This window comes from Rana temporaria, chromosome 7, assembly GCF_905171775.1.
Source record: "Rana temporaria chromosome 7, aRanTem1.1, whole genome shotgun sequence".
Classification (NCBI taxonomy): domain Eukaryota; kingdom Metazoa; phylum Chordata; class Amphibia; order Anura; family Ranidae; genus Rana; species Rana temporaria.
Window position 1 is genome coordinate 201,265,794 of NC_053495.1, and position 12,556 is coordinate 201,278,349.

General features: G+C 43.9%; 1 protein-coding gene across 1 annotated transcript in view; it reads left to right on the plus strand.

The window, feature by feature from the left end:
* The window catches only part of LOC120946085 (FRAS1-related extracellular matrix protein 1-like), a 208,926-nt gene that overhangs the window by 141,203 nt on the left and 55,167 nt on the right, over positions 1 to 12,556 (plus strand). Inside the window, exon 25 of the mRNA XM_040360818.1 lies at positions 6,041 to 6,455. Within this exon, the coding sequence (XP_040216752.1) occupies positions 6,041 to 6,455 (415 nt within the window). The remainder of the gene's footprint in view (positions 1 to 6,040; positions 6,456 to 12,556) is intronic.

Genomic DNA, 12,556 nt, shown 5'->3' on the forward strand with positions numbered 1-12,556 from the left:
GCTCATCACCGCCATCACCCCTAGATACATCACATAATTATGCCGATCCCAAATCTAACCAACGGCTCCTGAGGGGGGTAGCGCTACATGTAGTTTAATAACTCTGATAAAAGAGAAAAAGAGCAAAAAAATAAATATCCTGGGCAGTTTTGTGGAATCTTCTGCCAAAGTTTTTTTTAACGTTTGAAGTTTTCTGCTCCTGGCCCCTTTCATTCATTGGATTTTAGTTCTGGCAATCATGAAGGCTCAGCATCACATGTGGGCGTTACCTGGGGTGGTCTGCATGCAAATACATCCTGCCTAACGCCCACCCATGAAGACATTCTGATATTTGCATAACTCCTCCCATGAGGAGCACTGAGGGAGGGTGCTGTGATGTTTTTAGGATGCCATTCCCTCCCACCAGCCATAATTTGCTTGCATTGCACAGAGAAGAGCTGAGACCTGATAAAATGAGGTCTGTAATGAAAATGGAAAGATTTTATTATATCATTAGTATGTTGGTGAGAGGGGAAAGGAGGAACCAGGGAAGTCAAAATATAAGCAGATTAAGTGTCTTAGAGAGCCGGGCCCGGGACCAGCTGTACAAGTCGTTCACCACTTATCATACATCTTATAAAAACATCCCACACCTTCCAAACCCATCCAAGTTGCCCGTCGTTCCAACAAATGTCCAACAAATGCCAAAAAAAAAAAAACACGGAGCAAGGTAAGCAGGAGAAGACACAGAATCCGCCATCCTGGTTGGATTTCTCGGGGATGGGGCTTATTGGGTTAAATAGCAGCTCATTATTCCGCTCCACAGCTGAGGCTTCCCAAAATGTTTATCTTGTTTTGTAACCGGTACCTTCTGGTGCCGGGCCGTGCCAGCTTCCCGCGCTGTCCTCTGCTATATTTCATTCTCACTATTTTTGGAGTCGAGCTGCTGTTTCCAGGTGATTTAATAAATTGCTTTTTTTTTTTTTTTTTTCTCGTGTTTCTTTAAAGTTTACCCATCTGCTCAACACATGCGTAACTTCCAATCTGCCAGCGCTTCGCCGGAAGACTCGGTGCCAGGGCTGGACGCGGAGCAGCGCGGTGTTGTTCCCTTGTTAGGTTACGAGGGATTTTCACAGATTTCTGGGCAATTGGAGAAAGGAAAAAATTGATTAATGTAACGTTAAAGACTCGGTGGCAACAGACCGGAACCACCCAACCCCCCACCACCAAAAACACTTTAGCCTTTGCATGGAAAATGTTAAAGCACTAATCGTAAATATATTTATATATAATAAATATATTAATGTTTATTTAATATTTATTAATATATAATAAATATATAAATATTTATTAATATATAATAAATATAAACTATATTATGTTAATAATATAATTATATATATATATATATATATATATATATATATATATATTATTAACTTAATATATTTTATATTTTGTATATATTAATAAATATTTATATATTTATTATATATTAATAAATATTAAATAAACATTAATATATTTATTATATATAAATATATTTACGATTGGTGCTTTAACATTTTCCATGCAAAGGCTAAAGTGTTTTTGGTGGTGGTATGTGTATATATACGATATACTGTATTTATTGGCGTATAACACTCACTTTTTTACCCTGATAATAGAGGGTAAACTGTGCCTGCGTGTTATACGCAGGGGGCTGTGGAACGTTTTTTTCCTGAAACTTCCCTGCGTGTTATACGACGATAAATACGATATATATATATATATATATATATATAAAAATAAATAAATATGGTGTGTACAGTATATATTAGTGCTGTCAATTAAACGCGCTATTAACGGCGTTAACGCAAACCCACGTTAACGCCGTCAATTTTTTTATCGCGCGATTAATGAGGCGGCGTTCGGGGGTTATACCGGGATGATGCCTGCAGCCGCAGGCATCATCCCGGTACCGTTGTTTAGAGCGGGCGTTTGGCTATCCAAACATAACAACCGATGCGGCTAAAAGCCGCTCGGTTGTTATGCCGGAGGAGCGGGAGGGGACATCCCCCCCCTCCCGCCGCCTTTCGCCGCTCTGACCGGGCCTCCCGTCCCACCGGGAGACCCGATCCTCCATCCGGCGCCTTCTGTGTCCAGGCGGCGGAGACTGACACTAAGCCGTAAACGGCTTTGATTCAGTCTCCGCATTGAAACCACGGAAGCGACGTCATGACGTCACTTCCGGGTTTCTCGGCTGCCAATGGCGCCGGATTTAAAAAAGTACACAGTATTCAGAATCGCCGTTTTCGGCGATCTGAATACTTTGAAGTGCAAAGGAGGGCTTTTAGACCCCCGATCCCTCCATAAAGAGTACCTGTCACCACCTATTGCTGTCACAAGGGATGTTTACATTCCTTGTGACAGCAATAAAAGTGATCAAAATGTAAAAAAATGCAATAAAAGTGATCAAAATGTAAAAAAATTAAAAAAACACAATTTAATATTATAAAAAAATTAAAAATAAATAAGAAAACAAAAAAAAATTTTTTGGCGCGATTAATCGTGAATTAACTATGACATTAATGCGATTAATCGCGATTAAAAATTTTAATCGCTTGACAGCACTAGTATATATATATATATATATATATATATATATATATATATATCTATATATATATATATATATATATATATATATATAGATATAGATATAGATATATATTTATATCTATATATATATATATATACTGTGTATATATATATATATATATATATATATATATATATATATATATATAAATTAATATTATATCATTAATTATGAATAATATTCTAGCAGTTGTAATGCCTAATGTCGCGTACACACGACCGTTTTTCATGACGAGAAAAATTGCATTTTTTAAATTAGTCGTGAAAAAGAGTCATGTGTAAACTCCAGAGCATATTTCTCGACGAGAAAAATGGCCGTTAAAAGTTTAGAACCTGCTCTATTTTTTCTCATCGTTTTTCACGGCGTGTACGCTTTAACGAGGGGGAAAAAAACGTGCATGCTCAGAAGCAAGTTATGAGACGGGAAATTAGCATAAGCAGCCCACACTGGCGCCATTCGAATGGAACTTCCCCTTTATAGAGCCGTCGTACGTGTTGTATGTCACCGCGCTTTGCTCGAGCATTTTTTTTCACGATCGTGTGTAGGCAAGGCAGGCTTGAGAGGAATCACGTCGAGAAAAACGTCGTTTTTTTCCATGACATGACTAACGTTAGTGTGTAGGCGGCATAAAGGTTCACCTAAAGGTGAAAAACCTTCTGTGCTGCAGTTAAAAAAATCGAAGGTTTTAGTATCACTTCAATAATAATTAAAAAAATTATTATTTATATATATATATATATATATATATATATATATATATATATATATATATATATATATATATATATATATATGAGAGAGAGACATTTTATTTATTTATTATTAAAATATATCACATAAAAGCATCCTTAATTATATACTCTACACACAATGGACTTTTAAGGTGCCAAACAACAACATTTACATATTTATATATAAAAAAAATGTTATTTAATCTTTAAATAAATATTAATAAATAAAATGTAAAAAAAAAAATTCTGTCAAAATATATTGGCCCGGATTCAGAAACGAGATACGACAGCGTATCTCCTGATACGCCGTCGTATCTCTAAGTGCGGGCCGCCGTATCTATGCGCTTGATTCAGAGAATCAGTTACGCATAGATTTCCCTAAGATCCGACAGGTGTAAGTGTCTTACACCGTTGTATCTTAGGCTGCATTTTCAGGCTGGCCACTAGGTGGCGCTTCCGTATGTTAACGCGAGGAATATGCTAATTAGGTAGATACGGCGATTCAGAAACGTACGTCCCACCGGCGCATTTTTTTACGGCGTTTACGTTCGGCTTTTTTCGGCGTATAGTTACCCCTGCTATATGAGGCGTAGCTAATGTTAAGTATGGCCGTCGTTCCCGCGCCGAGTTTTGAAATTTTTACGTTGTTTGCGTAAGTCGTTCGCGAATACGGCTTTACGTCATTTACGTTCACTTCGAATCCAATACGTCCTTGCGGCGTAATTTGGAACAATGCACACTGGGATATTTTACGGACGGCGCATGCACCGTTCAAAAAATATACGTCAAAAACGCGGGGTCAAGTACAATTTAAATAAAACACGCCCCCAACATCCCCATTTGAATTCGGCGGCCTTAAGCCGCAACACATACGTTACGCCGCCGTAACTAAGGGCGCAAGTTCTTTCTGAATACAGAACTTGCGCCCAAAGTTACAGCGGCGTAACGTATCTGAGATACGTTACGCCCGCCGCAAAGATACGCCAATGTATCTGAATCCGGGTCATTAAGTTTATTGTTTGGAATCTGAAAAGTCCCTTGGGTGTACCGTACATAATTAAAGTATTTGTTTGAGTAGTTTTAGGTTGTGGTGTCACGACCCATCTATTCCCATACATCATTATTTTATTATTTACAGTTCATAGACATAATGTGATATGATATAACAATATAGAGGAAAACTTGGACAGCCGCACTCCAAAAAACGTTCCTTTTATTAAAACTGGTCACAAAAAATACATGCCACAGCAAAAAATAGAACAGATACTGACGCGTTTCACACTGTAGCCCAGTGCTTAATCATGATTAAGCACTGGGCAACAGTGTGAAACGCGTCAGTTTCTGTTCTATTTTTTGCTGTGGCATGTATTTTTTGTGACCAGTTTTAATAAAAGGAACGTTTTTTTTTGAGTGCGGCTGTTCAAGTTTTCCTCTATATTTTTGCATTGCCGGCACCCATGGTTTGGATTCAGTGAGAAGGCTCTTTGGTTTCATCTGAGCGGTTACCTTTTTCTGATATGATAGAACATTCTCTCACAGAGGTAGCTCAGAAAATATTAAGAAGATGTTAAGGCTGGAACAGTGCCGGCCCAAGACATTGTGCTGCCTGGGACCAAGAATGAAATGCTGCCCCCCCTCAGAAAAAAAATCACGCCAACCAAAAGGTCCCCACATTCATTATTTTATATCATGATAACTAAAGGGGACCCGTCATGGCTCTATACATTTATAGGAGTATAAAGAGGACCTGTCATTTACTCTTTACATGTAAAGGAATATCAAGAGGGCCTGTCATGGCTCTATAAATGTATATAGGACTATAAAGAGAACCTGTCATGGCTCTATACATGTATAAAGGAGTATAACGAGGGCCTGTCATGGCTCTATACATGTATAAAGAGGACCTGTCATGGCTTTATACATAGTATATAGAGGACCTGTCATGGCTCTATACATGTATAAAGAGGGCCTGTCATGGCTCTATACATAGTATATAGAGGACCTGTCATGGCTCTATACATAGTATATAGAGGACCTGTCATGGCTCTATAAATGTATATAGGACTATAAAGAGGGCCTGTCATGGCTCTATACATGTATCCAGGAGTATAAAGGGATCTGTGAATTGCCAGCAGCCACAATGTCTTTTGCGCAAACTAATCAATGTACGCTAATTGTGGGGTTTTTTTGGTACCAAAAATATGTAGAAGAATACATGTTGGCCTAAACTGAAGAAAATGGTTTATTTTTCTAAATTTTGGGGATATTTATTATAGCAAAAAGTTAAAATATATATATTTATAGCACAAAAAATATCAAATATCACCAAAAGAAAGCTCTATTTGTGGGGAAAAAAAAGAACATCAATTTTATTTGGGTAGCGGAGCTGGCGGAACGGGCTGGTGGGCATCAGTATGCTGCCCCCCTAAAAGTGCTGCCTGGTACCCATGGTACCACCCGGTCCCATCATAGGGCCGGCCCTGGGCTGGAAGGCTTATTGACCTAAAGTGGCTTGGTGGCCTTGCAGCAGTAGGGTCACTGGTTCCAATTCCAATCATGACACTATATGCATGGAGTTTGTATGCTCTCCCTGAGCTTGCTTGTACTTACCACACTCCCAGGTCATGCCGGTAGGTTAATTGGCCATTATTTGGCATTTCAAGCATTTATGTTTTTTTCTTTTGTATAGTTTCACTGTGAGCAACGGATTAAAGGCAAGAGATGGGTCACTGGAATTTCTCACCAAGCGTACTGACCGTGTACCACCAACCCTACTGAATAATAAAGGTCTCCAGATAACCGAAGGTGGAACGATGGTCATCTCGTCCAATCATCTACAACTAACAGACCCCGACAGCCCGCTGGAGAAACTGCATTACAAAATTATGGTGTACCCCCAGTATGGGCAGCTATACCTGGGCGACCGCGTCCTGCAGGACAACCAATTCACCCAAGTTGACGTCAACAACCTCTTCCTGTCCTACCGCCACTATGGTGGCCTGGCGAAACCGGATCGCTTTTCATTCGTTGCTTCAGATGACGTGAACAAGGGCTTCCTGGTCGATGGACAGTTGAAAGAAGATTTGGCAGCCTTTGTAATTCAGGTTAGTCCTCCTCCAATTATAGTGTCCTCTTCAATTTGAAATGTTGATTTGTAACTGAATATTGGTCAGTGCAGTCATATAGCTAGATTCACAAAGACCGCCCTAACTTTGCCGCGGCGTAGTGTATCGTGTTTACACTACGCCGCCGTAAGTTAGCGAGGCAAGTACATGATTCACAAAGTACTTACCTGCTAAGTTACGGCGGCGTAGCGTAAATCGGGCCGGCGTAAGAGCGGCTAATTCAAATTCGGCTGAGGGGGCGTGTTTTATGTTAATGGGGGGGGGTGACCTGACGTGATTAACGTATTTTACGAACGGCGCATGCGCCGTCTGTGTACATATCCCAGTGTGCATTGCGGCAAAGTACGCCGCACGGTCGTATTGGTTTCAACGTGAACGTAAATTACGTCTAGCCCTATTCACGGACGACTTACGCAAACGACGTAAAATTTTCAAATTTCGACGCGGGAACGACGGCCATACTTAACATTACTATTCCAGCTATTTGATGGAATAACTTTACGCCTGAAAATGCCTTACGTAAACGGCGTATCTTTACTGCGTCGGGCAAGCGTACGTTCGTGAATCGGCGTATCTACTCATTTACATATTCTAGGCCGACCGCAATGGAAGCGCCACCTAGCCTAAAAAGTACACTTTAGGATACGACGGTGTAAGACACTTACGCCGCTCGTACCTGAGCCTAATTTAAGCGTATCTGGTTACCAGAATACGCTTAAATTAGCGTCGGCGCAGATTCAGACTTAGGCTGGCGTATCTACTGATACGCCAGCCTAAGTCTTTCTGAATCTAGCTAATAGAATAAGCAAGTCCACCCCAATCCCTCCTCTCAACAAAATCCTCTTCCCTTCCCAGCACAGATTGCCCCCCTCCCCAAATATCCCTTCCAGTACAAATCCTCTTTTCCCCCCAATTCCCCCTCCAATCCAATATGTATAGATAGAGGGGAATTGGGTACCTGAGGACCCTGGGACTATTATACGGTGCAGATAAATTGTGCTCAATTTATCTGCACCGTATAATAGTCCCAGGGTCCTCAGGTACCCAATTCCCCTCTATCTATACACATTACCAATGGGATGAGGTGCTTTTTTAATCTGAGGATCTGTCTGTCCATATAAATATTGCCTCCAATCCAATACTTACATGCAGGGCCGGTGCCCCCACTAGGCAAACTAGGCAGCTGCCTAGGGCACTCTGCTGCCTTGGGTGCCCAGCCACTGGTGTTTCTACTCTCTTCTCTCGGCAGCAAGCCACTAAGTCTCAGCATCAGCAGGCAGCCGCCGCTTCGTTCGCACATTGTGTCAGAGGCTCAGCGGTGGCGGAGAACTGTGTTTGTGTCCTGACTCCCGAATGAATGGAAGCAAGCAAACATTCATTGATGGGCGCTGGTGAGGCTGCATTTGATGGGCACTGGTGAAGCTGCATTTGATGGGCACTGGTGAAGCTGCATTTGATGGGCACTGGTAGCCTGCATTGATGGGCGCTGGTGAAGCTGCATTTGATGGGCACTGGTAGCCTGCATTGATGGGCGCTGGTGAAGCTGCATTTGATGGGCACTGGTAGCCTGCATTGATGGGCGCTGGTGAGGCTGCATTGATGGGTGCTGGTGAGGTAGAGCTGCACGATTCTGGCCAAAATGAGAATCGCGATTTTTTTGCTTAGAATGAAGATCACGATTCTCACGGCGTAAAATCTTTTACATTTATACAAAAAAAAAAAAATGACAGGTATTTGCACCCATTTCCGGCCACAGTCTCAGGCAGACTGCGGGCATGACGTCACCTCCCGTCGACCCCCCCCCCCCCTGTTGTGTTCTGGGAACACTCAGCTCCCAGTACACAGCGGGAGCCAATCGGCAGGCGCAGCGTGACTCGCGCATGCGCCGTAGGGAACTGGGCAGTGAAGCCGGAGCGCTTCACTTCCTGGTTCCCTCATCCAAGGTGGCGGGGGGGGGGGGGGCAGGAGAGTGACGAGCGATCGCTCATCCTCTGCTGCGGACGGCGCTGGACTCCAGGACAGGTAAGTGTCCTAATATTAAAAGTCAGCAGCTGCAGTATTAGTAGCTGCTGGCTTTTAATATATTTTTTTTCAGCGGAGCTCCGCTTTAAAGCTCACTGGTTAGTTGCTAGAGGTACAGCACGTGATTTCTTCTTGTTGATTGGTTGCTAGAGATTACTGTACAGTAATGCTGCTCACTGATTGGTTGCTAGAGGTTACCGCACATCATCTCTTCACTGCAGAGGGACATGATATACATATGAATGCCGCCTTTATTTACATATGAATGCCGCCGGCCTCAGCTATTTACATATAAATGCTCCCGTTATTTTCATATGAACGACGGTTATTTACATGTAAACACAGGGTCTGCAGGTGAGTCATTTGTACACAACAATAGGGCAGAGCTGGGCAGCATTAGAAGCAGCACTTCACGCTGAAATATCAGGACACAGGACAGGACTAAAACTTCAAGGGACAAGGGAATTTAAACTGGGAATGTTGGCAATGAATGAGGCAGCTGCATTGGGCCCCACAACAATGACAGGGCCCAGGGCAGCTTCCTCTTTTTGCCCTGCCTTAAAGACGGCCCTGGTCCAACAAATGTTTTACATATAGACCCCCATGGTGTTTGAATGGGGGGGGGGGGCATTGTGGATGTTTCCCAGCATTAGAGACTGCAGTCTCGTTTTTAGCCTGAATACATGAAAAGGTGTCCACCAAAGGAGAGTAAGCTTGGATCTTTCCTTGGATTTATCCTTGGCCTTGTTTATATCATAGGCCCAGATTCAAGAAGCACTTGCGCCCGCGCAACCATAGGTTACGCAGCGCAAGTGCTTACTTGCTCCGGTGTAACGAGTGCTCCTGATTCAGGAACCTCGTTACACCGACTGCAGGCTAAAATCTGCGCGGCATAAGGCTCTTATGCCTCGCAGATTTTAGGCTGCATTCTTGAGGGGGCCACTAGGGGGCGCTCCCATTGTGTATCAGCGTGTAGTATGCAAATTGCATACTACCACTAATTCACAAGCTTGCGCGAGCCCCGCGCAAGCCAGGTACGGAGTTTCCGTACGGCTACTTTTAGCGCAAAGGCTGCCCCTTCTAATAGTAGGGGCAGCCGATGCTAAAGTATAGCCGGCCTTCCCGCGCCGTGAAATTTGAATTTCACGGCGTTTGCGTAAGTGAAACGTGAATGGCGCTGGACGCCATTCGCGTTCACTTAGAAGCAAATGACGTCCTTGCGACGTCATTTGCCGCAATGCACGTCGGGAAAGTTTCCCGACGGAGCATGCGCTGTACGCTCAGCGCGGGAGCGCGCCTAATTTATATGATTCCCGCCCCCGCGGGATCATTTAACTTGCGCGCGCTTACGCCGGGCAAATTTGCCGGTGCGCCCTCGCAATTCACGGAGCTACTGCTCCGTGAATCGAGGGCAGCGCAAAATATTTGCGGGGGCGCAGGGCAAAATCGTTGCCCTGCTCCCCCGCAAATATCACGCAATTCTACATGAATCTGGGCCATTGTTTGTAGCCAGGCAGCACACTCATCTCAGTAATGTTTGACGGGAGAAGATTAAAAATTACTTTTGAAATGATATTACCATGTTAAAGCTTATATCAGTTTTTAGCAGTCAGGTGCCCAGATTCTCAAAGGAGATACGCTGTTGTATCTCTGAGTCTGAGTCGTCGTATCTATGCGCCTGATTCTTAGAATCAGTTACGCATAGATTTCTATTAGATCCGACCGGCGTAAGTCTCTTACGCGTCGGATCTTAACTGCATATTTACGCTGGCCGCTAGGGGCGTGTACGCTGATTTACGCCTAGAAATATGTAAATCAGCTAGATACGCGGAATTCACAAACGTACGCCCGGCCGATGCAGTACAGATACGCCGTTTACGTTAGGCTTTTCCCGGCGTAAAGTTACCCCTGCTATATGAGGCGTACATGCGGCGTACCAATGTTAAGTATGGACGTCGTTCCTGCGTCGAATTTTGAAAATTTTACGTCATTTGCGGAAGTCGTCCGTGAATGGGGCTGGACGTCATTTACGTTCACGTCGAAACCAATACGTCCTTGCCGCGTACTTTGGAGCAATGCACACTGGGATATTCCACGGACGGCGCATGCGCCGTTCGTGAAAAACGTCAATCACGTCGGGTCACATAACATTTACATAAAACACTGTTCCACATTTGAATTAGGCGGGCTTACGCCGGCCTATTTACGCTACGCCGCCGCAATTTACGGAGCAAGTGCTTTGAGAATACTGGCCCAGATTCAGTAAGCAATTGCGCCTGCGTAACCATAGTTACGCAGCGCAATTGCTGACTTGCGTCGGCGTAACGAGTTCTCCTGATTCAGAGAACTTGTTACGCCGACTGCAGCCTAAAATCTGCGTGGCATAAGGCTCTTATGCCACGCAGATTTTAGGCTGCATTCTTGCGATGACCGCTAGGGGGCGTTCCCATTGTGGTCAGCGTATAGTATGCAAATTGCATACTTACACCGATTCGCAATGTTGCACGCCCCCTGCGTACGCAAGTTACGTCGTTTCCGTACGTCGTGTTTAGCGTAAGGCTGCCCCTTCTAATAGCCGGGGCAGCCAATGCTAAACTATACCCGGCGTTCCCGCGTCGCGACGTTCTAATTTTACGTCGTTTGCGTAAGTGAATCATGAATGGCGCTGGACGCCATTCACGTTCACTTTGAAGCAAATGACGTCATTTGCCGCAATGCACGTCGCAAAAGTTTCCCGACAGAGCATGCGCTCTACGCTCGGCGCGGGAGCGCGCCTAATTTAAATGATTCCCGCCCCCGGCGGGATCATTTACAATGCGCGCGCTTACGCCGGGCAATTTTGCCGGCGCGCCCTCGCAATTTACGGAGCTACTGCTCCTTGAATCGAGGGCAGCGCAAAATATTTGCGGGGGCGCAGGGCAAAATCGTTGCCCTGCGCCTCCGCAAATAGAGCGCAATTCTTTCTGAATCCGGGCCACTACACTTGCACGTCTAAGTTGCGGAAGCGTAGCGTAAATAGGATACGCTACGCCGGAACAAAGATACGCTCTTCCAGGGGCGACATCTACTTTAAATGTAGAGTCATGATTTTTTTCAAGCTGCTGCATTTTTTGTTTAGTGTCATCCACTCTGAGATGTTTCCTACACAACGTCCCTGAATAATCCCGACTCTGTCCAGTCCCCGTTGGTCGTGTTTGCTGTAGCGAGGCCCGCTGGCACTCTGGAGGTGTGGGGGCGAGACTTAATAACATTTATAGAGGATGGTAGCCAATCGGTGAGGGTCTGCAGTTCCCCCATGCGGGATGCGGACAAACGCGATGCTGAGACCTTTGCCAGGCGGCTAAACCCGTCCAGCTGTGGGATGGGACGGGCGGAAAAAAAACTGCGACGTTTACTGAACGGGACACCTCCAAATTATAGGTTTTTAACAGCCTGGATTTATGGCCTCTGCTTCTTCTCACAGCCTCCTTTTCTGAGGCTCCTGCGGCTTGCGCTGGAAATATGAGGTTTGGCATTTAAGGAAAACCTCAAATTTGCATTCTTTTGGGATTGGAGGTTCTTGACCATTTATTGACTTAATCTGGCTGCCGGCAGCTTGTGCCAACCCCCCCCCCCCCCCCCCCCCAAAAAAAAAATAAGTATTTTATGTGCCAAGGCATGCTGGGATCTGCAGCTCTGATAAAAATTAAACATGTAAAGCAGACTTATTATTATTATTATTATTATTATTATTATTATTATTATTATTATTATTATGTTGATGTTTGTTATTTATTTATTTTCTAATATAGAGGAATTATTATATTATTATTGTTATTATTATTATTGAATTATCATTCAATGAAATAAGAATGATAATATTATCGAGTAATAAATTGTACTTTTTATTATAGAATTGATGATGATTGTTATTATTTATTAACCACTTGAGACCCGCGCTATAGACGAAAGACGTCCACAGCGTGGCTCTCAATTGGCGGGTGGAGGTCCTGCTATTTACATTCCCCGCGCTATAGACGAAAGACGAAAGACATCCACAGCGTGGCTCTCAAGTGCCA